This window comes from Arvicanthis niloticus, chromosome 26, assembly GCF_011762505.2.
Source record: "Arvicanthis niloticus isolate mArvNil1 chromosome 26, mArvNil1.pat.X, whole genome shotgun sequence".
In the NCBI taxonomy this organism is placed as follows: domain Eukaryota; kingdom Metazoa; phylum Chordata; class Mammalia; order Rodentia; family Muridae; genus Arvicanthis; species Arvicanthis niloticus.
Window position 1 is genome coordinate 7,130,731 of NC_133434.1, and position 24,256 is coordinate 7,154,986.

The following is a 24,256-nucleotide window of genomic DNA, read 5'->3' on the forward strand; positions in this document are numbered from 1 at the left end:
CAACAGTAGTCCATGATAAGGTGATCCATTGAAGAGATAGATAGAAATCATGCAAAGGAGCTATATACAAAGAGCTAACACTTTGATTTTTTTAATATATACTATTTTAAAATGATACTTTAAGTATATCCAGGACAGAGAAGCTTGGTAATTTTTCTTAGAGTTTGATTTAAATATATCATCTCTTAGAAGTTCTCACCCTAATGGTGCATCTTGCTTTGGCACCTAATTTTCTCAGCCACCATAGTACACATAGAGTGTATTAAAATAGTTCCAGAAATTCTTTTGGGTGTCAACCAGTGTATGTGATGAGGGGAGATGATATTAACATGGAGGAGGTTGACTCCATGGATGCTATTTCTGCTCTACTCCATACTAAGGAGCCAAAAGATACCGACTAAAAATGTCAATAGTGTCAAAGCTGAGAAACAATTTATCTGAATAGGAATATGAATATAGGTTAGCTAACACTCTCCTTTCATACATGTAGGGAGTTCTTATACATTTGTTATCAATTTCATTCAATTATACAGCAAGATAGCTGTTTTATTTAACAATATAATCAATTTTTTGAGGGGCTAAAATTGAACCACAGATTTATATACTCTAGGGAAAGATTCTACACTGATATAAAATCAAATTATTTTTATAAGTGCCTTTTTACAACTATACATAAAAACGGATCTAAGAAGTCTGCACTTTCGTAGTTACAAAGTTGGAAATCTGATTTAAATTTATATAGACTTGCAATTCTCCTTGCATAAATGTTTTTACGATGTTACTCAATGACCTATGTTTATTACTGTTATCATAGGAAAATTGTAAATGGCAAGATGGCTTGTCCCTGGATATTTATTTAAGAGTTATTAGAAGTATAAGGAGTAGAATAAGAAAGGATACCAGTCTCAACTTTTCCCTGAGGCTCAGGTACTCCACCTGGGAAATTATATCATTTCTAAACATGGAAGAGTAGTTATCACACTGGATGCAAACACAATCTCATTGACGTCTACTCTCAAGGGCTCACCCAACATGGGAAGAAGTCCCATAACAAAGAGAATAATTTCAAGGATTCCTAATGCATTTTCTCCAGTGATCCTGGACTTACAATACATATTCTCATTCAACTCAAGTGATGGTTCACAGATTCATAGAAAACGTCATTTTCATTCCTTTGTGTGAAAATAAATTTCTGGTGAAGTTCTCAAATACAGATTCAGGCTACTTCTTGTAATGCGACTCCTAGCATGTCTCAGGCATATCTAAACTAATGATTATAGCCTGCTTCATTATTTTTTACTTTAATCCTCTCAGGACAGTGGGTGGAAACGCATCATGTGTTTTGATATTAGAGCAGGCTCCAGAAACCCAAGGTGAACAGTAAATAGTCCTTGCCTTAACAATTTTTCTTCAAACCTCTGTGGGTTAGTTACATCTTACTCATTTCCACCCTAATTCCTAAGAAAGTCTAGAAAAACCAAGGAAAGTAATGTTTAGAGATATTGGGGAGTTCTGTCTGTATTTCTTCTGGATGCATGAAAACAATGTGGGTGTAAGGAAAAAGGAAATGGTGTTTTCTGAGGAAACAAGAGCAGTAGTGCTACTGTATGCCTTGCTGGGTGTTCACTAAGCACCTAACTTAGTAAGTAGAAACCCCAGTTCTCAGTCTGGGATCAATGATGGGAAACTTATTAATGGCACTTTATTCTCTTATTATTACAGATGCAAGTCATGAAGCAAATGGTTACAGAGAGTAACTCTTCGGTGACTGAGTTCATTCTTATGGGGTTAACAGTTCAACGAGAGCTCCAGTTGCCCCTGTTTGTCCTCTTCTTATTAAACTACACAGCCACTGTGGTGGGAAACCTGAGCTTGATGAATCTCATTTGCCTGAATTCACATCTTCACACCCCCATGTACTTCTTCATCCTCAATCTGTCCTGCATTGATTTTTGTTATTCACTTGTTTGTAATCCCACAATGCTGATGGGTTTTGTGTCAGAGCACAAGACCATCTCTTATGAAGGATGCATGAGCCAGCTGTTTTTCTTCTGCTTTTTTGTAAACTCTGAATGTTATGTGCTAACAGCCATGGCCTATGATCGCTATGTGGCCATCTGTCAGCCACTCCAGTACACAACTGTCATGTCTCCTAAAATCTGCTGTCTGCTGGTGTTTGGTTCTTACTTTATGGGTTTTGCTGGTGCCCTGGCTCACACAGGATTTATGATCAGGCTCAGTTTTTGTAATGCAAACATCATCAACCACTACATGTGTGACATCTTCCCTCTCCTTCAGCTCTCTTGTACTAGCACCTATGTCAATGAGCTTGTGAGCGCTGCTGTGGTTGGAGCAATTATCATATTGTCCAGCCTCATTATCTTAGTCTCATATGCTATGATCCTTTTCAATATCCTTCACATGTCCTCAGGTAAGGGTTGGTCCAAAGCCTTGGGCACTTGTGGGTCTCACATCATAACTGTGAGCCTCTTCTATGGATCTGGACTGCTTGCATATGTCAAGCCAAAATCTGCTGAGACTGTGGGCCAGGGGAAATTTTTATCAATATTTTACACTCTTGTGGTACCCATGCTGAATCCTCTCATTTACAGCCTCAGGAACAAGGATGTCAAACTTGCTGTGAAGAGAACAATGAAAAGAATCACAAGCTGAGTGGACAGTTGGGCTTTTATAGCCCTGCCCCACTGCATAGTCATACCCTCTCTCTTTTCTTTTTCATTATATTCTCCTGTTATGCTTCTTTTACTCTCTCGAGGGTTTCAAAAAGATTTCCACTGTAATCTCTTTATTCCCGCTACTAAGAAATGTAACTCTTATGTCTATTATTTTCTATCAGTTGTTTTTATCTTAATACAGCTCCAAGATGTTGATCACTGCCAGTATCAAATCTAGACCCAGTTTCAGGTTTTTCTTTATTCTCCTAAAGATACGTATGGCTTTTTGCTGTGTGTCTTCTCTGTGCAAGGAAATTCATAAGCTGTGTTCTTTGTACCTGTTTTCTTTCCTGCTTTCATTTCTGAGACAATTTTGATTTTCTTTGTTTGTTTCCTTAGACAACAGGAAACTTTTATTAACTAAGTTACTCAGATTACATTAAAAGGGGCAACTATGCAGATATAGCACAGTTGTCTATTTTCAAGATTATTTTGGATCCTCTTGGGAATTTTTCTTGGTCTAGATTTTTAATTTCAATTCTATAACAATACTGTGTATGTTGTTCAAATAATAATTGATTCTTACAAGACACTGAGGATGCAATCAGCCTTGTCCACCACCACAATTTTGAAAATACACAGACAGTCTGATTGCCTTCTTGAATTGAGCTGAAATTGTTACTGTCTTTCTCTAATATGTGGATTGGTCTATGATTGTTTTTAAATTAATTACATTCATGGCTACAGAACATGCAGCCATTTATTTCCTGTACTGTTTATATATGAAGGATACAGTTTGGAAACACAATGTATTTGCTTCCTCTGAAAACCAAAACACAAGTACACTTAAGGTTAGAAATAAAGTACATACATGCTTTTGCTTGAGTTTTATTCTCATGGCCGAGAGTAATATGTGTTTCTATATTGTTATTTCAATATGTATCTGGAATCTGAATAAGGAAATAGCTATGTGACTTTTTAAGGCCACACATCTTATGAATCAGGGACTAGTGTCACAACCATTGTACATTTCACAAAGAAATGTAAAGGCAGATGATTGTGAAAAACCAGATAGATCTTCTATAGAGCTGTTTCATAATGATTTCAAAAGTTGGGATTCTATCAAAAAATTGACTCAGAAATCAATGGTACCTATTATAGAGATAATGCAAAAAATTAAGATCCAAGATTTAAATGCACATATTCTTACAGTGTACACATTTTAGTGGCTCAGGCATGGGAAACAGGGTAATATTTTCATCCTTTTTATGATTATGGATCGTTTTTCTAGGGTGGTGAGTCTTAGGAGATTGAATAATTCTTCCCAAGGATTCATGTTCTCTTAGTTAAATGTATATTTAAGTAGCCTATTTCATGTGACATATTTATTTGTACAGAAAAACGACTTAGCCAGACATACAACAAATCACTTCACTATACTGTATAGCATTTTCTTTTGTGTGTCTTCACAGGACCAGAATCTGTTCAGAACTAGTAGTTCTCCATGTACATCAAAAGACTTTTTCTGGGGACAAAAGAATAAACTTTCAGTTATTCTACGTAGGGTACCAACAACAAACAAAAGAAACAATTGAACGCAAGTCAGTCTGGTATAACAATGTATTTGGGGAGGTTGCTCACAGAAGTCCAGATATGTGACACTGACAGTTATATGGGAAACACAAGTGTTCTTGCATCACTGATAAGCTTAGCCCATGATGAACAATGGTTCATGAATCCTACTGACAAGCAGTTAGCTCTCCATGAAGCCTTCTTCCTTCAGGGACCATTTCCTAGTAACATATTCTTATGGCAGCAAATTTTGTGAGCTGCCTGAATATCAGGAGCCTTATATTTTCTACTAGGAGAGTCTGTTTTAGTTCTGAGGCATTAGTATAAGTAGTGGTACATGCTTTTGAAATAAGGTGAATATTAAAATTGTGATTTTTTAAATTTGTGTAGATCATATTTGAAAAGATATTTTTTGAAAATGTAGGCTGAGAAATCATTATACTAGTTAAATCTTAGAATCAATCTAAATAAAATGATTTGTAGTAAAGTGAACCATTTTTATTTATTATAATATTTATATGACTATTTAAGCAAATCTGCTATGGTTGCCTTCTCAAGAATATTTTATAATTTTTTTAAACAATTGCTTTATTCTTATTTAATATAAGTCATATTTGTGAAAAGTGATTTGAAATCTATTTACATACACTTATTTTAGTTGACATGCAGCATTTCTTAAGGACACAGGGTCAGGTGTGTAAAACCCAAACCTAAAATGTGCTTAAACAAAAAGTAAATGTTGAGTTTTATGTTCAACATACAAAATGTCAATGTAAATTCTTATGTAGTCAACATAGTCTGGTGTAAAGCAAATCAGAACATAGTATGGCTCAGTTCTGTGAAGTAAATGGGCTTCTTTATTTATGCCATCAGCATGTGTGTGTAATTAGTGTTCATATAAGTGTGTAGACACATAAGATATACATGTGTGTGTATGTAAATGCCTGGGGTTTATATCAGGAGACCTTCACTATCATTATCCATGTATTCATTGAGTTAGAGTCTCTCAGTTGATGTCTGAGCTCAGTAATATAGCCAGTCTGGATAGCCAGCTTGCTACAAAAATATCCTGTCTCTGCCTTCTGAGTACTGTAACTACAGGCAGATCAAGGTATCCACCTGGAAATTATGTGGAAGTTTGACCTCCAGTCCTCACTCTTACATGGCAAGTGTTCTATCTATTGAACTATCACCTTAGCAAATGGGCTTATTTTACAAGTTGAATTGCTTTCATTGATCTAGGTAAATAAAATAATTTAGCATTTAAATTAATTCTGAATTTAATATTTAAAATTAAAATTATTAGCTATACACATATCAAATTGAGTCTTAGTAAACTCTTTACTCTCTCTGGAAGGTATTCAATTCAAAAGTAGTAGGTTCAGAAAAAAATAAAATATCTTTCTTATCATAGAGATACAACCTACTTGCTCTAAATGTAACTTTGATCTCAGGGTAAGAAAGTCCGCTTGCCTGTCATTTAGAGTAATACATGTAGAGACATGCTGCATGACTCAAGTAGTCTCATCAGGTCACAGATGAGACAATGCTCTGTGAAACTTAGCTGCAGTCATGATTGGGCCCATTTTTATGTAACATATAAATCTTGTAAACTGGATCAGGGGAGAGATTTATTTTTAATTAAAATATATTTCCATCATTGTCCCCAGTTTCTTCCCATTTCTCAACTCTTCTTTGAATTTATGGCCTCTTTATACACATATACATACGCACATACATTTATCTATATCTATCCCTGTGTATCATCTATCTATGTCATATATATGTAACACATACATACACACACATATATATGTATATATATATACAATCATATATATATGATTATATATGCATATATACACACATATGTATGTATGTATGTATGTATGTATGTATGTATGTATAATTGTCCGCCTAGCCTGCTGAATCTTTTTAGTGTTGCTTGTACTTATAATTTCAGGGTAGATTACTTGGTATTCAATAACCAGTAGGGGAGTTTACCCTGAGAAGGCTAATTCTTTTTCACTGTAAGCATTTCTTTGTCTGGGTATGGAGTCTCAATGAGATTTCTCTTACTCATTGGCATGTGCATTAATATGCTGTTTTTCTTGCTCAGGTCTTATTTAGGCATAAATATTATTGAAGTATCATGGGTGCTTCATTTCTAGGAGACTCAGTCTCCTGAAAGATTTCCTCATACTCTGGCTCATAATCCTACTGCCCCCCTCTTTCCTAATGTTCTCTGAGCTAAATCTCAGGAATTGTGTTGCAGATTTATAAACTTGGACTTAGAACTAGAGATCAACTGCTCTCTACATTTGGAATACTTATAGTTTTCTATAGTGGTATTCAGTTATTGCAAAGAGAATCTTCTTTAATGGGTGGTGAAGGTTGTTGTACATGTTGGTGGGTACAAGGATAAGTATTTATAATGTAGGTGAGAATTATTCTGGTTTAGTAAAATAGTGATTTTATGTTCTGCTTTAATATCCATAACCTCACTAGCTCTGGGTATTGGCTAGGTTTCTAGTATCAAGCATAATTTCTTCCTATTGATCTGATCTTAAGTCCATTTAGGAAGCTTCTGGTTACCTCCTAGATATGAGATGCTACTTTTCATTTTAAGGAGTGTCTTGTCATGTTGTTCATTGTTGTGATTCATAGGGCAAACTTCTTGGTCAGACTATTGGTTGCTTCTCTTCTTTGGCAATTCAAATAATGCTTTCAGGAAAGCTAGTCCTTGTGGAGTAGGCTTTCAGTTCACATACAGATCAATTCTTTCACATTTGTGTTTGAAGTGTGTGGTGTCTCCATCAATCAAAAAAGCTATATATATTCTCATTATGCACAGTTTTTAAATTCCCAAATCCCTGTTCCTTTTTGATATGATTATAGATAATAACTACGGTTTTTAACAACAATAATTATGGAGCAGCTCAAAGCTCCCTTGTGTTTAATTCTCTTTCCACTATTTTTTTATTTTATTGAAAATAGATTTTTCTCTCATATAATATATCATGAATACAGTTTCTCGTCCCTCAACTCCTCTCAGTTCCTCTTTCCCTCTTCTCCCATCCAGATCCACTTCTTTTCTGTCTCTTATTAGAAAACAACAGATTTCTAAGAGATAGTATCAAAAGATAACAAAAGAAACTATAATAAAACAGAACAAAATACATCATATTGTAGTTGGACAAAGCAAACAAACAGAAAGAAAAGAGTGCAAGAGAAGACAGAGGACTCAGATCAACTTGTTCACATAACACTCTAGAGTACTATAAAATTCATTATATATATGTGTGTGTGTGTGTGTGTGTATGTGTGTGTGGTGTGTGTGTGTGTGTGTGTGTGTGTGTGTGTGTGTGTTGCGCGCGTGCACGCAGAGGACCTGGTCCAAACCTATGCAGGCATTCTGCTTGCCAATTCTGTCTCTGTGAGTTCAGCTTTTGATTTAAAGGACTTTCTTTTCCTGGCATCCCCCATCTCCTCTCATGTTAACGTTCTTTCTGCCTCTTCTGCTGTGTTTGCTGAGCTCTGAAGAAGGGATTTGATGTAGATATTCCTTTTAGAGCTTATTAGGGTTCTCTATCTTTCTCTGTATAATATGTGGTCCTATTTGTTTTCATCTGGTGAAGGAGGAAGCATCTCAGATGATGGCTGACTAAGACTCTGATCTATAAGCATAGAAGAAAAATGACAATAAGTCATTCTTCATTATTTTTGCTATGTTTTTATACTTGAATTTACTCTAGGTCTCTAGACTATCTAAACTCTGCTTCTTGATCACCGAGAAGTATTGGGTATGGCTTCTATCTCAGGGAGTGGGCCTTAAGTCAAATCAGACAATGGTTGGTTACTTTCAAAAGATTTGTGTCACCATTGCCTTAGCATATTTGCAAGCAGGACATACTTTTGGTTCAAAGGTTTGTGGCAGAATTATTTGTAGATTTCCAAGGGCCAACAACTCAATTGTATATAAGCCAGGCCCAGTAATAGCACAGGAGAGGACTTTCTCAATAGCACACCATTTGCATGGGCACTAAAATCAAGAATTAATAAATGGGACCTCATGAAACTGAAAAGCTTCTGTAAGTGATGGAACAACATTATTCAAACAGGATGAAAAAATAATTTTACCAATTCAACATCTGACAGAAGACTACTACCAAAAAAATATAAACAACTCAAAAAACTAGATATTAAAAACCAAACAATCCAGTTTAAAAATTGGGTACAGATCAAAATAAACAATTTCCAGTAGAGTAAACTCAAATGGCTGAGAAAGACAAGTTCAACATTTTTTAGTCATCAGGGAAATGCAAATCAAAACTACTTTGGGATTCCAGCTTAGACCTCTCAGAATGGCAAGAATTATAACACAAATGACAACTCATGCTGATGAAGATATGAAGTAAGGAAAACTTACTACTATTACTGGTAGGAGTGCAAACATGTACATCCACTACAAAATTACAGTTTATTTTTGTTTTCTCACAATGTTAGGAGTCAACCTACCTAACAAACCATTATACCACTCTAGGGCATATACTCACACTATATTCTATCCTACCACAAAAGCACTTGTTCAACCATGGTCACTGCTGCTCTATCTATTTATAGTAGCCAGAAATTTTGAAACACCCTTGATGACCCTCAACAGAATAAATAAAAAGAAAAAGGTGGTACATTTACACAATGTGATATTATTCAAGTGTTTAAAAAAGTGACATCATGGAATTTGAAGCAGAATGGATAGAACTTGAAAAATCCATCTTAAACGAGGTAACCTAGATGCGGAAAGTCAAATATTGCATGTATTTAATTATATGTGGGTATTAGCCATTAAGTAAATAATAAGTATACTATAATAGGTAGACTCAGAAAGTTTATATATACCAGAAAGAGCTACAGTTGGCTCATAGTTCCCCTTAGTAAGGGGGATTAAAATATGATATACAGGTGAATTAGCAGCGCAGGGGTTGAAAAGGAGGATCTGTTCGGGAAAGAGAATGCATAGGGAGACAGCTAGAACTGTGGAGCATTTGAGGGGTGGTGTAGAAACATCATGCAGTAGATCATTCCTAAAATATATGAAGGCAATCCTAATGAAGACTTCAAATCATGGGTGAGATAGAATTACAACTTGCCAACTTTTGTTACCATAGAGTTTCCAGAACTGAAACAGGATTATAGCCTCCCTATTCTTTTTATAATGATAAAGGTGAGACTTGAAAAATGCTAATTCCAGTAGACTCAACTATGGTACTCCAGCCTCTGTTTTAGAATGATTATCCATATACAAAGCCTTGTGATGATACAAGGTCCAAGTACTATTATATTATTCTCACTTGGATTATCATAAATAGAATATTTTTCAGCAATGAAGCAACTCCTTTTTCATAGATGCCACAGCATAGAGAGACATTATGTGTAGTGAAAAACAAAACAAAACAAAATAAAACAAAAACAAAACCAACTAAGATAACCATAAATCCTTGAGAGCATCTCCAGTCACATGGTGTAGGAATCCATTTATCATCCTCAAATTAGTCATAGTGTAGAGATGATGACAAGATCATTAGTTGTCAGACAATAAGATGATGATGTTAGCAGTGTGGATATATAATTTATGTGCAGTTGTTGTTCTATATTGGTAGAATAATATTGTATCCTGATTGTGGCCAGGTTGGGAGCAATGTTTTTAGGATTGAGTTCTACAAATCTATGCAAAGACCTGAAAACTCACCCCCCGCCCCACACACACATACACAGTGTTCCTGAAACCTGAACAATATTTGTGGTTTAGTTAATATTATGGTACCAATGTCAGTTTCCTAATTTTGCTACTGTTTTACACTTCTAATTTCACTGTAAGCAGAAGTTGTGTGAAAAATTTTTTATGTCCGTTTAAAAAACTTTATGTGAATTTCTATTTAATAATTTTAAGGACCTTGTTTTGATTTTCTTATCTCATATCAGTCTAAGAAGTCAGGGCTTCAGTGCTTAACCACCCTGAATGCCTTTACCAAGTGGTTCTTTTCTCTCTTCCCATTGAATTCTTCAAACATGGTTGCATGACATCTCATATACATGTGTGTTGGGGCCCAAGCTGCCCGACGTTGGGCGCCAAAAATGTTGAGAACCGAACCACTCTGCCCCACGCTTGGGGACCAAAATGTCGGGGACCACTCTATCAATGTTGGACCCGCACTGCCAAAAGCCTTGGGGGCTAAGTTTTTAGAGCCTGCACTGCCCCAAGCTGCTCTGGTCTGCTGGTCAGGGTTCAGCAAGAGAGAGAGAGGACAGACTCGAAGAATGGAGACCAGATAGAGTGTGATTCAATCCCGCTTATTCTTCAGTCTCTCTTCTTCTCTCCAAGTCCCTAGTCTTGAATTCCTAGTTCCTAGTTCCTAGTCCCTAGTGCCTTCAAGTTCCAAGTTTCCAGTTCCAAGTTCTAGTCTCGAGTCTCATCCAAGTATAAGTGTCTGATCCCTAGTTGCCTTTCTCGAGTCTCAAGTGCCTACTCCAAGTGTCTAATTCCTAGTTCTCTTCCAAGTCTCGAGTGTATACTGTACCTACTCCAAATGCCTAATAATTTCTTCTGTCTGCCTCCGGTCTTTTATATGTCTCACTTCTAAGCCACACCTTTAAGTCACGGCTTTAAGTCATGCCCTTAGGCCTTATCTCTAAATCACACCTTTAAGTCTCACATACCCAAGGGAAAATCCTGGGTATCTAAAACAAGATGTTATCAGAGTGTGCTCACCTGTTATAAGCTATTGTAATCAAGTCTCTTGTCAGGATATATGACTCAAGATGGCTGCAAGGATGATAGCCGCCTTCTGTCAGCTCCCCACACATGTGGGCATAGCTTATCCAGTCATCAAAAATATTCTGTTTCTCTCTCATTCATTAGTGTGTAAGAGAGAGGAGAGAGAGAGAGAGAGAGAGAGAGAGAGAGAGAGAGAGAGAGAGAGAGTTAGTTAGTTTAGGGAAGTCATGATGTTTTCAACTACTCAAATATTCCCCTTTTGTTGAAAGTTTTCAGATGTCTATGTGGACCGTTGTGAGACATACTTTGTTAAATGGGCATCAATAGATTAAATCCTTACTGTATTCTGTACATAAAGACTGATGCTTCCACTAACTACAGTTAACTCACCTATTACAAATAGCACAAAAGAGCTGAGTCTTATGCATTAAATACTTATTTAATTTTTATATTCCCAAACTGACTGCATATATTAAGTATTAATATATATTAATTATATATAATTAATATATTAATATATAATATAATATTAATAATATTAAAATTAATGAATAGCTTACTGAATGGAAGAAGCAACTGTAGTAAATAAAAATTTAATGGTGTTCCTTAAAATATAGTTTTCAGAAAATTTAAATTTCTGCTTATGTGTGTATTGAAATTAACAAAGAGTCCACTGAAATGTGTTGGTAATGACCTTCCAACACTAAATCTAGCAGTGTTTTCAGGTAGTTTTATGTCATAAGCTTTTACATTAAATGCATTCAGTGTATCAAGTTTTACTTAAAATATATCAAAATAAATAACTTTTCATAAGTAAATCTCTATATATTTGTGGAAATTGTGAAGTCCTTTTCTTGAAGTGGTTGCTCATAAATATCAATATATCTTACTGATTTCGCATTATTACAAAAATTTATTTGAACAATGTAAGATAACTAAAGTTTCATGAAGTAAAGTACCATTCTAATTTTATATATTTGTAAAGAAGCAATGCCCAAGAACAAATTACCTCTTCCCATGTTTGATATATGTGCTTATCAATTGATGCCTGTATAAAGATCACATGACATCATACACTATGTAGGTTTATTGCTTCTTTAATAAATAGTATTGCAGTTATTCTATTTGTGTGAAAAAATGATGGGAACTGAAAATCAACATGCTATATGTGTGATCTATAGAGAAATATAAAAGGGTATAGATGTAAACTGGATACTATTAGTGTTGTAGAAGAGAAAAAATTGGAGAAATGTGAAATAGAAAGACCAATATGAGGTGAATATGTTCAAAGTTTATTAGATGAAATCCTTACTTTGTATAATAAATATAAAATAAATTTACTAAAATGAGCATAAGAAATAAAATTTACATCAGTCACATACAGATTTTGTCTAAAACTAATTTACTTCATAGGCAGAATCAGTGGAAATTTTAATGGTGTTAATTGTATTTACATCTTTGTAAGTCTATACCCAGTGGACTAGACAATCCCTGGTGAAAATATTATGTATGCTATGACAAAGTGGGATTTAAACATAGATCTTGTTTTTTCCCTTTCTACTTGATCACCATGGAGTGTTCCTTAGTGGGGGGGGGGGGAGCATTCCTGGACTTCTATCAGGTCTAAAAGATTATAAACGGTCTGCGTGTTCTACTTAAGTGGTAGCTCTGGAGTGATATATGTGACTTTCCTTCACCAATTTTGGGAAAATGACTGGTTAGAAGTATTATTCATATCTCAGAGTGAGTCTCAAATCATGAAACCTATGCTGGGAGACTTTTAATATATAAGATTTTGTGATGACATCTGGCCACCTTTAACTGGTATTTGATGCCAATTCTGCATTCTGGATAGTGAAGGTGAGGTATATAGAAAGGGCTGTTCTAAAACAAGTAAAGGTGAGTTCATTCATTGCTATTCCTGTTTGCAATTACTTTTGTGTGTAAAAAAAAGACAGTACTTATTACATTGAAAAACAACAAACAGACAAACACACATCGGATCAGTACTACAGAGCTCAGATTCTGTTGTTGCTTATATGTGTTTCCTCTTTGTTGTGTTGGTTTCCTCTTTGGTCAATGAGAAAGACAAGCATAATAGTTCTAAGTAACACATGAAATACAATGCTACCATAGTAGGGAGTGGGTACTTATCTTAAACAAAATATTAAAGTAACACCTACAGAAGGATTTTATATATAATAAGCATTTAGTTTGAGCATTAAAATAAGTATCATTAATGAAATCCACAGCAACATTAATTACTATTTTTTCTTTCATGCTTTTGTAATCCTTTGAAAGCAAAACCTTTCTCCATCCCTTTGTGAAGTTAGGATACAGTAAAGAAAATGTAAAGAAACACTGAAGATATAATTAGATATTATATTATTAAAAAGATAAATCTTGAGCTACTGTGGACATTCTCCATACGTGCCATCAATTGTTAGCTTCAGAATCTAGTAGTAAGTGCTATGGAAACCTCACACTGTGAGGAATAAATCTGTCTGTCTGATGCCCTACCAGAATTCACTGTTTATGTACATCACAGAAGAACTAGGATGTCTAATGCAACTAAGGAATGGGAATTGAAGGACCAGAGTGAAGATACAGTATTTTGAAAACTACATCCCAATAACAAAGTTAATTAATGGATAGACATTCAAGTCAGGCACAGTACCTCAGCAGACTGAGGCAAGGATACGAGAATATTGTTGTAGTACTCAGGTTATAAGGACAAGCATGGGCTAACTCATATTTGCCATACTAGGAGAGTGTGATGACATATTCAGATGACAAAGCATAAATTTTGTCAATTGTGCTAAATTCTGCTGATGGCAAAATCATGGAACATAACGGTCCATTTATTAATAAAATTTTCTTCTCTTTCAGATTTTGAATGGTAAGCATGGTGACTGGAAATGGCTCCTTTGTGACAGAGTTTGTCCTTGCTGGTTTGACAGATCGTCCAGAGCTCCAGTTGCCTCTCTTTTACCTGTTTCTAATGATCTACATAGTCACACTACATAGTCACAGTGATGGGAAACATTGGCTTGATATCCCTTATTGGCCTCAATCCTCACCTGCACACCCCCATGTACTATTTCCTCTTCAACCTCTCCTTCATTGATCTCTGTTATTCTTCTGTCTTCAGCCCCAAAATGCTGATAAACTTTGTCTCTGAGAAGAATTCCATCTCCTATGAGGGGTGCATGACTCAGCTGTTTCTCTTTCTCTTTTTTGTTATCTCTGAATGCTACATGTTGACCTCAATGGCTTATGATCGCTACGTGGCCATCTGTAATCCACTGCTGTATAAGGTCACCATGTCCCCACAGGTCTGTTCCGTGATATCTTTTGCTGCTTATGGGATGGGGTTTGCTGGAGCCTCTGCCCACACAGGCTGCATGCTCAGATTGACCTTCTGCAATGCCAATGTCATCAATCATTACTTGTGTGACATTCTCCCTCTCCTCCAACTTTCCTGCACCAGCACCTATGTCAATGAGGTCGTGGTTCTCATAGTTGTGGGTATTAACATCACAGTTCCCAGTTTTACCATCCTTGTTTCCTATGTTTTCATTCTTCCCAACATTCTAAACATCAAATCCACACAAGGAAGATCAAAAGCCTTCAGCACCTGTAGCTCTCACATCACGGCGATTTCCCTTTTCTTTGGATCAGCTGCATTCATGTATCTTAAATATTCTTCTGGATCTATGGAACAAGGAAAAATATCTTCAGTTTTCTACACTAATGTTGGGCCCATGCTCAACCCTCTGATCTACAGTTTGAGGAACAAGGATGTCAAGGTGGCATTAAGGAAATCATTGATTAAGTTTCAGAGAAAAGACAGATTTTAATTAGAATCAATAAACCTGTAAGTAATTGGAGAATCTAAAATTTGTTGGTATTTATATTAATGATGCAATAAATACACAGATAATTTTCATTATTCCTCTGTACTCTTTCCTAGGCTATTTCTTACCTCAGGAAAAAAAAAAGTGAATTTTTATGTTACAAAATCTTGAAACCTTTCACATGTAAAACTCAAAATGACAAATAATAAGTGTTGTCTCATTTTGTATTAGAATCATAGTTACTGAAAGTATGAAGGCTATGTAGAAGACAGAAAGAAAAAGGCAGATCATGTATATGGCTTAAATCAGCAAAAGTACATTTGAGTCCAATACACTGCATAATGACTGGTAATTATTTCTATAATTAAAATTTATAAAGTAATAAATTTTACATATGTGTGCTGCAAAGAATAATTATATTGTGTCATCTGACATAATAATGATGTTAGTTGATGAATTTTTTGTTTTATTCAATTTACTCACCACACAGTTGATATCTACTATTTAGCATGTTACTCATAAACAAAATATGTAAGATTTTATTTTCAATTACAAATAAAATCAGAAAAACTCATCATGTGCATACATGATTTATAATTAAATGTCGACATAATCATTAACAATTAAGTTCAGAGCCTGATGACACATGCTTCAGAACAATTACATATTTTCATGAATAATTTTAAATATATTTTACTGGAAATAATATTTAATAAAAATAAATTGTATCTTCTGGGATATTTTAAGTTTTGGATAAATTTTATAAGTATTTATAGTTTGTAAGTTTGTTTGAAGACTGGAGGTTCACCTTTAGCTGTTACTTTAAATTTTCCCAAGTTGCTCAAAGCAGGATACCTTTAGTGCAGGGTAAACCAGGCTAGCTGGGGTATGAGCTTCTATGGATTTTCTTGTCTCCAATTTCCACAGGTTCACCAGAATTCCAGATGCTTGACCTCAGCAGTGCCATCTTATATACATTTAGAAAATACAACCTAGGCCGTCAGGCTCAGGTAAAAAAACACTTTAACAAATAGCCATCTCTCTACCCCAAACACAAATAAGTTTACTAATATGTTGTATAATTGATAGCTTATTCTATATTTTTGTCACAAAATATAAGTTTTAAATGTTTATAAGACATAAGCTTGCTGGTCAGTTAGTCATTTATAAAATATGGAAAGAGAATTGTAGTCATCTTTAAAAACTGTACTGCAGAACATTATTCAGTAGAATTATCCGTGTTTGTAGGAGATTAGGTCTCAATAATCTAGGACCCGTATTTCAGATGCAATAGTGGATCAGACGCTCATTTAGTCACTTTGCTATAAAATATTATGAAGAGCCCGAGGTCTCATAATTAGGCATCTAACTTTCATGTTTAGGTATCTTCAGCTACACATTTTAATTTTTGTCTCTTATACTTTGTTCTCTCTGGGAACTAAATTAACATTCAGTAGATCGACTGAAGATGACCAATGTATCACCGAAGTTCTGATATTTTCAATCATTTATTTTTTGCATTTACTTTTGAACATTTTATTGATTTTTCAAGTTTATTCAAAAAAATTTTTTAGTGTTTAAATTGCTAATCCCATTTAGCTTCCTATTTTATTGACTATCTACGTGATCCCTTATAACTTGCATTTTTTCCAGGTCATACCCTTCTCTTCCATTGTCCTTCCACCTGTCTCTCTTCCGGTCACCTCTCACTCCTCCTCTTCAGTAGTCTCCTCCCCTTCCTCTTTTTCTCCCAGCTCTACTTCCTCTTTTACTGTCTAATCACGGACTCCATTGTGAATACAATGCAGCAGAATAAGTACAGCTTTCTATGCATTTTTTACATGGTGCTTGAGTATTAGAATTGATTCAGATTTATAGAAAAAATGTTCAAGATAGAAGCAAGGCATATAAATTACACATGCATTTTCTCTACTGCTGTTCCATATCAGTATATATTTGATAATTAATGAAGTAATATTAATATATTATTAAAGTATATGTATTATTGTGACTTATTTGAGATTCTTATTTATTATCTGTTAGCATTCTGTCTAAACTCTACCCCCACAGTTACCTGGCAACAGCCAGGTGTGCTCCTCCCCACAGTTACCAGGCAACAGTTAGGTAGGCCTGGCACACTATAAAAGGGGATGCTTGCCCCCTCCTCTCTCTCTTGCTCTTCTCTTGCCTCTTGCTTCTCCCTATCTCCTCATCCCTTCCTTCTTCCCTTCCACCTCTCTACGTGCTCATGGCTGGCCTTTACTCCTCTACTTCTCTACTCTCTCTCGCTATGTTGTCTTCTTGCCATCACCTTTGCTCAATATAAATAAACCTCATGTGGAACCCTTTAGCCTGGTGTGGTCTTTGGTGAGCCGTGTGCCTCAAACAACATTATTATCTATATATTTATGTCTGTCTGTCTGTCTGTCTGTCTGTCTGTCTGTCTCTCTCTCTCTCTCTCTGCCTCTCTCTCTACATATATATATATATATATATATATATATATATATATATATATATATATATATATATATATATATCATCTACTTACTTAGTATTTACAAGAACTTTCTCTGTTGACCATTCTGGTCTGAACTCAGGATCTTCCTTTCTCAATCTGCTACATTATAGGCATACATACCGGCATATTATTCCATTAGGCTGGGAATTTGTTTGGTTTTTATTTCACATTCATTATCTGTTTCAGGATCACAACTAGAACATCACATTTAGTTCACTTGGAGAGTTTTCATTAGACTTACTGGGTTTTTTTTGAATGTGTGGTTGGCTAATTAGGGCATCTTTACTATATAGTCAGGCAGTGTTTAACTCAGCTTTCTGAGTGTTACCATTACATATTTGTACCTGCCTCTCAACATGTCTGTCCTTGTCAGTTTCTGAACTTTGCATATTAAGGATGAATTTGAAAGTTTTGAGGAGTATCCTTAACTCTGTATCTTATGGAATGTTATAATTGTGGAGGCAAACAAGCTATTTTAGTTATCATACATAATGAGTTTCACTATAACATTATTATGTGTAAGTCATAGGGTCTTGCTTATATTCATGATCATCCACTCTCCCCATCTATTATTCTCTCTCTCTCTCTCTCTCTCTCTCTCTCTCTCTCTCTCTCTCTCTCTCAGGTCCCCTTTCATTACCAACTAAAGAGCCCTATAAACTTTAATGTCACCTGTGTGTGTTCATGTATGTGAATATATGATATGCACATAGTTCTTTCTAATTAATTATTGATTGTTCATATGGAAGATAATGTGTTATTTTGTCATTATTCCTCTCATCACTCTGTGCTGTTGCCTACTCTCTGTGAATACCTATCTCTCCTGTCGTATATCTGTATTTAATTTTATATTTTATATATGTAATATAATGAATATTTAAAATCTAGATTCTGCATATAAGTGAAAAATATAATAGTTTTCTGATTCTTGAAAAATCAGAAAATGGCTTGAATTATTTAAAACAGCTATTTACAGTTTTATTCATTTTCTTCAGATGACATAATTTTTTTAATCACCGAATAAAACACTATAGTGTATATTTGTCACATTTTAATTTTCATAATATATATCTGAACAAGTTTTATTTCATTTTTATTATTTCATATTTTTGAAGTTACCATACAAGATAATGTGCTTCTTTATGACATTTTGATTAATGAGTATAGTTGGACTTTGGTTTTAATCACTGTTCCTTCCCCTGTATTGCCAGATCTCCCAAATCGACTGCTTTACTTTCCACACTGAGACCTCCTTCTACTTTGCTTTGCTTACATTAAATCTAGGCCATCATATTGATTTCTTTCATTCTTTACTTGCTATATATTAATTGTACCTAATGATGAGATTCACGAACATTTTTATTCATATATGCCATAATTCCATTGTGTACTTTTCCTCTATCCTTTCTTTCCTTCCTCCATCTTTTCTCAGATAGACTTACTTCTTTCAAGTTGTGCAGATATATTTATTATAACATCTAAAATCTAAAAGTGAGAGAAAATATGTGCTGGTTTTTTTATATTTCCCATATTTTATCTGCTGTAATGACCTTCCGTAAATTCACTTCTTGTCAATATCACAACTTCATTCTACTTTATTGTTGAATCACTGAAGTCCAGCAATCAGAATGCCCCTCCCCCTTTTGGCCAATTTAATTAACATGATAATCAAAACCAATCAACTCTTCATAACATAGGGTTTCCCCTTTTACCTTTGTAAACTGACATTTGCCTATAGGCCACATCTGTCTCTTCTCTATCTTGAGTCAGTCTTTTCTCCCTCTGGGACAAATAGTCCTTCTTCCCTTTGCTTCTTTCTTCTTTTTCCTTCTCCTTTGTCCATTCACATTGCTAGTCATCAGGAATACAAATGACCAGTGTGGACATGGGTGTAGGAAAGGGGGAACATTTATACAATATTGTCATTGAGGGTACGCTAATAAAGCAAATGTGGAAATAAATCTGTAGTACTCACAAACCTAGAAATCGCTCCACCATGTGAGACAGCTATAAACAAAAAGCCAGGCACATAAGAAAAGGCCTTTACTTCTTACAAGAGAGTTACTTTAAAAAACATGTTCATTCCCATTCTATTAACAAGAGCTTCAAAATGGAATGTAGACATCCATCAACCAATGAAAAGGTAATGAAAACGTGATAGCTATACACAGTAGACTATTACTCAGCCATTAAGAAAAATGACACTGTGAAATTTGATTTTATATGGATGAAATAGGAAAATTGTATGTAGAGCAAAAACAATCATATGTAGGTGCTAGCTCAAATGTCCTGTTTTATGTATTTAGTCTGAGAAACAGTGAAAATCAGGAAAGTAGTAATGTGCCAGTACGTGAACAGGTGAATTTAGGATGGCGCCCAGTGATAAGTTGCCTATGCTTCAGTGGATAACTCACTCACATGCACATACAGGTAGCAATATGTGTTCTGAGTGAGTGCATTACTGGGTTAAAAGAATGTGATCAAAAGAAGCATAAGAAAGGGTTTAATTTAGCTTACATTTCCAAAAAGATAAAGTTTATCATCGCAAGCATGACATAGAATTTTGGCAGAAGCAGTAAGCAGAATGACCACACATTCATCCACAAATTAGAGAGAGAGGGAGAGAGACAGAAAGTATAGTAAGTGTGACAGGGCTAGAAACCCTCAAACAAGCCTTAAATAACATACTTACTACTGTAAGTCTCTACCTTTGAAAGTTTCATAACTTCCCTAGGGGCACTACCAATGAAATCAAGTGTTGTCATATGTAAGTATATTTGAGACAGTCTTTATTCAAATTATAGTATATGTGTATACTATATGTACTATATATGTATATAGTATATATAAATGTATATAGTAATATACATATATGTGTATGTGTATATATCTATGTATATATTTTTTCAGATATTGACAGCAGCTAGTAAGTCTCCTCTGTTGAGATATGCAATGTGTTACTTAATTTTCTATTCCATTTGATATGAAATTTAAAAATAAATTTAAAATGATATGATTCCATGAAGCCATGGTGAACATGTGAGTAAATACAGGACAGTTAATTCTCCACAGTGTTTCCCTTGGAGAAGCATAAGTCTTTCAATTTTTAATCAGGTCCCTAGGATTTACAGTGTCAAAATCCTCTTGGGCCATATTGGCAGGTGGCTCTTTTGGCATCAGTAGATGCTACTTATCTCCCCAAGGTTAGTGAGGATGCTCTGGGCAAAGTCTGTCTCCATCAGTTATAATCAGTCACTAATGATATCTTAGAGCCTTGGAAAGCAAAGTGTATGTGCTGGATCTCTCAGTACAAAATTCGTTACAAACTAAAAGACTAGCATTATCTTTTTCTGCGTCATGGAACCCTAGATCCATCAGTAGCTATCACTATTACTGTAATGGAAGGAAATAAAGTGGTGAAGATTTTTTCCTGAAGTCTCCATCCAAAGAGGTGAACTTTGAAACCTCTGCTAAGGGAGTCGAGGTGTCCTCGATATGCCTCATCTCATCTGAGACCACCATGGAGTCTGAGGTTGTAGCTAGGCTATCGAGGTAGAAATTAAGCAGAGATCCTGAAACAGTTTGCTCCTTATCCTCTCAGAAATGTATATTTAATATATACATCTTGATTTATTAAACATTAGTACTTTAAAACATTAATCTACCTTATTGTTTGTTTATGTGTTTGTTGTGTGGGTGTATACAGTTCACAGCTTGAATGGAAAGATCAGTGGAAAAATTGCAGCGATTTTCCTGCTATGGATCCAAAAGACTAAACTAAGGTTATCAGGCTTGAAGGCAAGTGCTGTTTACTGTCTCTCTGGGCCACTATTCACCTTTATACATTCCCTTAGTATTCTCAGTGTATACCTATAGAAACGTAAATAGAAAAGAAGTGCAGAGATAAATAAGTTTGAAACTAATTTTCCATTCTGACTCTTAATATTATTATAGAGGGTTTACTGGGAAAAGCTGGGGTATCATATTAATATTCCTATTTCTTCTTTTCTCATAGATGTGGCCTGAGGAGAATGGCCTCTGACAATGACTCCACCACAGTGAAGGAGTTTATCCTGCTGGGCTTGACACAGCAGCCAGAGCTACAGATGCCTTTCTTTGTCCTCTTCTTGGGAATCTATGTGGTCTCCATGGTGGGGAACCTGGGCTTGATTGTTCTGATTGTGTTGAATCCTCACCTGCACACCCCCATGTACTACTTTCTCTTCAATCTTTCCTTCATTGATTTCTGCTACTCCTCTGTCATAACCCCCAAAATGCTGGTGGGTTTTGTGAAGCAGAACATCATCTCTCATGCTGAGTGCATGACTCAGCTCTTTTTCTTTGCTTTCTTTGTTATTGATGAATGTTGTATTTTGACAGCAATGGCCTATGACAGATATGCGGCCATCTGTAAGCCATTGCTTTATAAGGTTAGCATGTCCTATCAGGTCTGCTTCATGATGACAATGGGTGTGTATGTGATGGGATTTGTAGGTGCCATAGCCCACACAATTTGCATGCTGAGCTCACCTTCTGTGAGGGCAATATTATTAATCACTACATGTGCGATATACCCCCTCTCCTGAAGCTCTCCTGCACAAACACCTCTGTCAATGAGCTGGTGGTTTTCATTGTTGTGGGTGTCAATGTGATAGGGCCTACATTCATCATCTTCACTTCTTATACTTTGATCATTTTCAACATTTCCCATATCCGTTCCACTGAGGGCAGATCCAAGGCTATCAGTACCTGTGGCTCCCACATTATAGCCATTTCTATTTTCTTTGGAGCCTCAGCATTCATATATCTTAAGCCTTCTCCTGTTGGATCTGTGGGTGAAGATAAAGTATCCACTGTTTTTTACACCATAGTGGGACCAATGTTGAACCCTTTCATCTACAGTTTGAGGAACAAGGATGTCCACATTGCCCTGCATAAGACTTTGAAGAAAAGCATGCTTACCTAGATAGAAACTGTTTTGCTTCTAGATGCAGATCTTACTTGTTTCATGTGATGTATCAAGCTATAGGGAGAATCCTAAGAAGTTGAAATTCCAACTATTTGGTAATAAAAAAAAAATTGTGCAAAACAGTTCACAGATTAAGGCACTGTGAGCAAGAGGAAGAATACTTCATTCTTTTAAAAAATTAAATAGTTAAATAATTTAAAATTTTCAGTAAATTAAAATAATATAATAAATTAAAATTGTAAATATTCAGTTGTTAATTCTCTAGCTTATCTTTAGATTTTCTAATTTCTACTCTCTGTTTTGTCTTATTATAAAGCCTAGGACTATAACAAACTCATTATTCTTTTGTATTACCCTCCTAAGTGTTGAGATTATAAGTAGGAATTTGCCACTGTATATGACTTATGTGGATTTGAATAGAAAAAGTTCTGAATTAATAAATCTAGTAATGACAAAACTGTGAATTTTGTTTTTTACTAGAGTACATCAAGAATCCTGTAGAGCTGGGATTTGGAGATCTTAGAGCAATTAATTTCCTGACTTAGGGAACATCTGTTCAGTGCTGAACAAGTTTTTGTTAGATGATATTTCTTACTTTCTCTAAAATAAAAGGAGAAATGTGAGTGTCTGTGTTAGTAGTAGTCATTTAAATTCAAGGAAGTTTGGGAAAGCAAAGTCAAATTTTCTTACCCAGGAAATAAAATAGCAATTTTATTGGCCAAAATAAATGCAATGTATATCTGTGTGCATGTCTTAGACGTAGATTTGAAGATTTGCATGATCCCTTAAAAAATAATTTTTAAATGATGCCTATGCATTAAGGAGAAGTGCTGCTAAAAGAAAAGAAAATTCCGTATGACTTTAATCGCATAAAGGGCTACATTTATTTCACTGTTTTTAAGGCCTGTCTAGTTTGTACACACCATCCAGATACGTTAAGTCTTCCTTTGCTTATGTGAAGGGACATTTATTTCATAGTCTACCTTTAGCAGTAATTATTTGTCACCCTTTGCATGTCAGGCCAACTACTTCCCAAATATTTGCATGCTGGACTCTAGAGCCGACATAGGCTTTAGGCTCTGAACTACATCATGTAGCAATCAAAATGAAGGTTTCTTTGATTTCATCATTTCACCCATGTGATACAAGTGTCCCCAAGTGGAAAGATGACTGAAATTGTAAACACGTGACTAGTTTTGGCCACACATTTTCTAAGTTTTGTGCACCATATCCTCATGGACTTAGCTTCTAAACTAGAAATTCTGTACAAATTAACTAATATATCATATGTTTCAATAGCACTGTCTTGTTTCATCTTGTACAAGTTCTATTGTTCTGTTTATCAAAGAAAGATTCTTGCCATGTAACATTCTTGAAATGAACAAGATCCTCTCATTCTATCATTCATCACCATTGCTGTTGGCTTATTGGGAGTTCTGAAATAGCTGTTATTATATAAACATTATCATAGCTATTGAAGTTACCATTGAAATTGTGTCAGGAAAATTGGTGGTAACCCATGGAATTAATAAGTTCATTAACACTGAAGATTTTTATGTATGTATATTATTTAATAGATATAGACTAGGTGTATAGATTAAATAACTTTAATTAAAACATATAACATAAAGCTAGGCATGGTGACACATGTCTTTGGTCCCAGTACTCAGGAGCCAGAGATAGGCTGATCTCTTCAAGGATGAGGCTAGTCTATCTACTGAGTGAGTCAAAAATAGCCAGTACTATATATCATATAAACATGTATATATGTAATATAATACACACACACATTAGCAATAAAAACAACACCAATGGACTCGCCAAAGTGGATGGGGATGGGGAAAAGAACTATATGCACTTGAGAAAATATGGGAGAAAGGTGGTCTT

The 24,256-nt window shown here is 35.1% G+C and overlaps 2 protein-coding genes and 1 pseudogene across 2 annotated transcripts; all 3 read left to right on the plus strand.

The window, feature by feature from the left end:
- The first annotated feature begins 1,716 nt into the window (after positions 1-1,716).
- Positions 1,717-3,560, plus strand: LOC143438809 (olfactory receptor 8C8-like). Its single transcript, XM_076924496.1, has one exon. It carries the CDS (start codon positions 1,723-1,725, stop codon positions 2,671-2,673), a length of 951 nt encoding a protein of 316 aa, XP_076780611.1. The 5' UTR covers positions 1,717-1,722; the 3' UTR covers positions 2,674-3,560.
- Positions 3,561-12,598: 9,038 nt separating this feature from the next.
- On the plus strand, positions 12,599-21,198 carry LOC143438995 (olfactory receptor 8B3-like). Its single transcript, XM_076924700.1, is given in 4 exon segments — positions 12,599-12,921; positions 13,912-14,044; positions 14,046-15,889; positions 21,107-21,198. Coding segments are annotated over 2 exon segments (963 nt in total). The 5' UTR covers positions 12,599-12,921; positions 13,912-13,918; the 3' UTR covers positions 14,883-15,889; positions 21,107-21,198.
- A 221-nt stretch (positions 21,199-21,419) lies between these two features.
- Positions 21,420-22,885, plus strand: LOC143438810 (olfactory receptor 8B8-like; annotated as a pseudogene).
- The last annotated feature ends 1,371 nt before the right edge of the window (positions 22,886-24,256 follow it).

Bases quoted from the DNA above. Each gene is read 5' to 3' on its own strand.
- LOC143438809 (XM_076924496.1), top strand. From the start codon at position 1,723: ATGCAAGTCATGAAGCAAATGGTTACAGAGAGTAACTCTTCGGTGACT.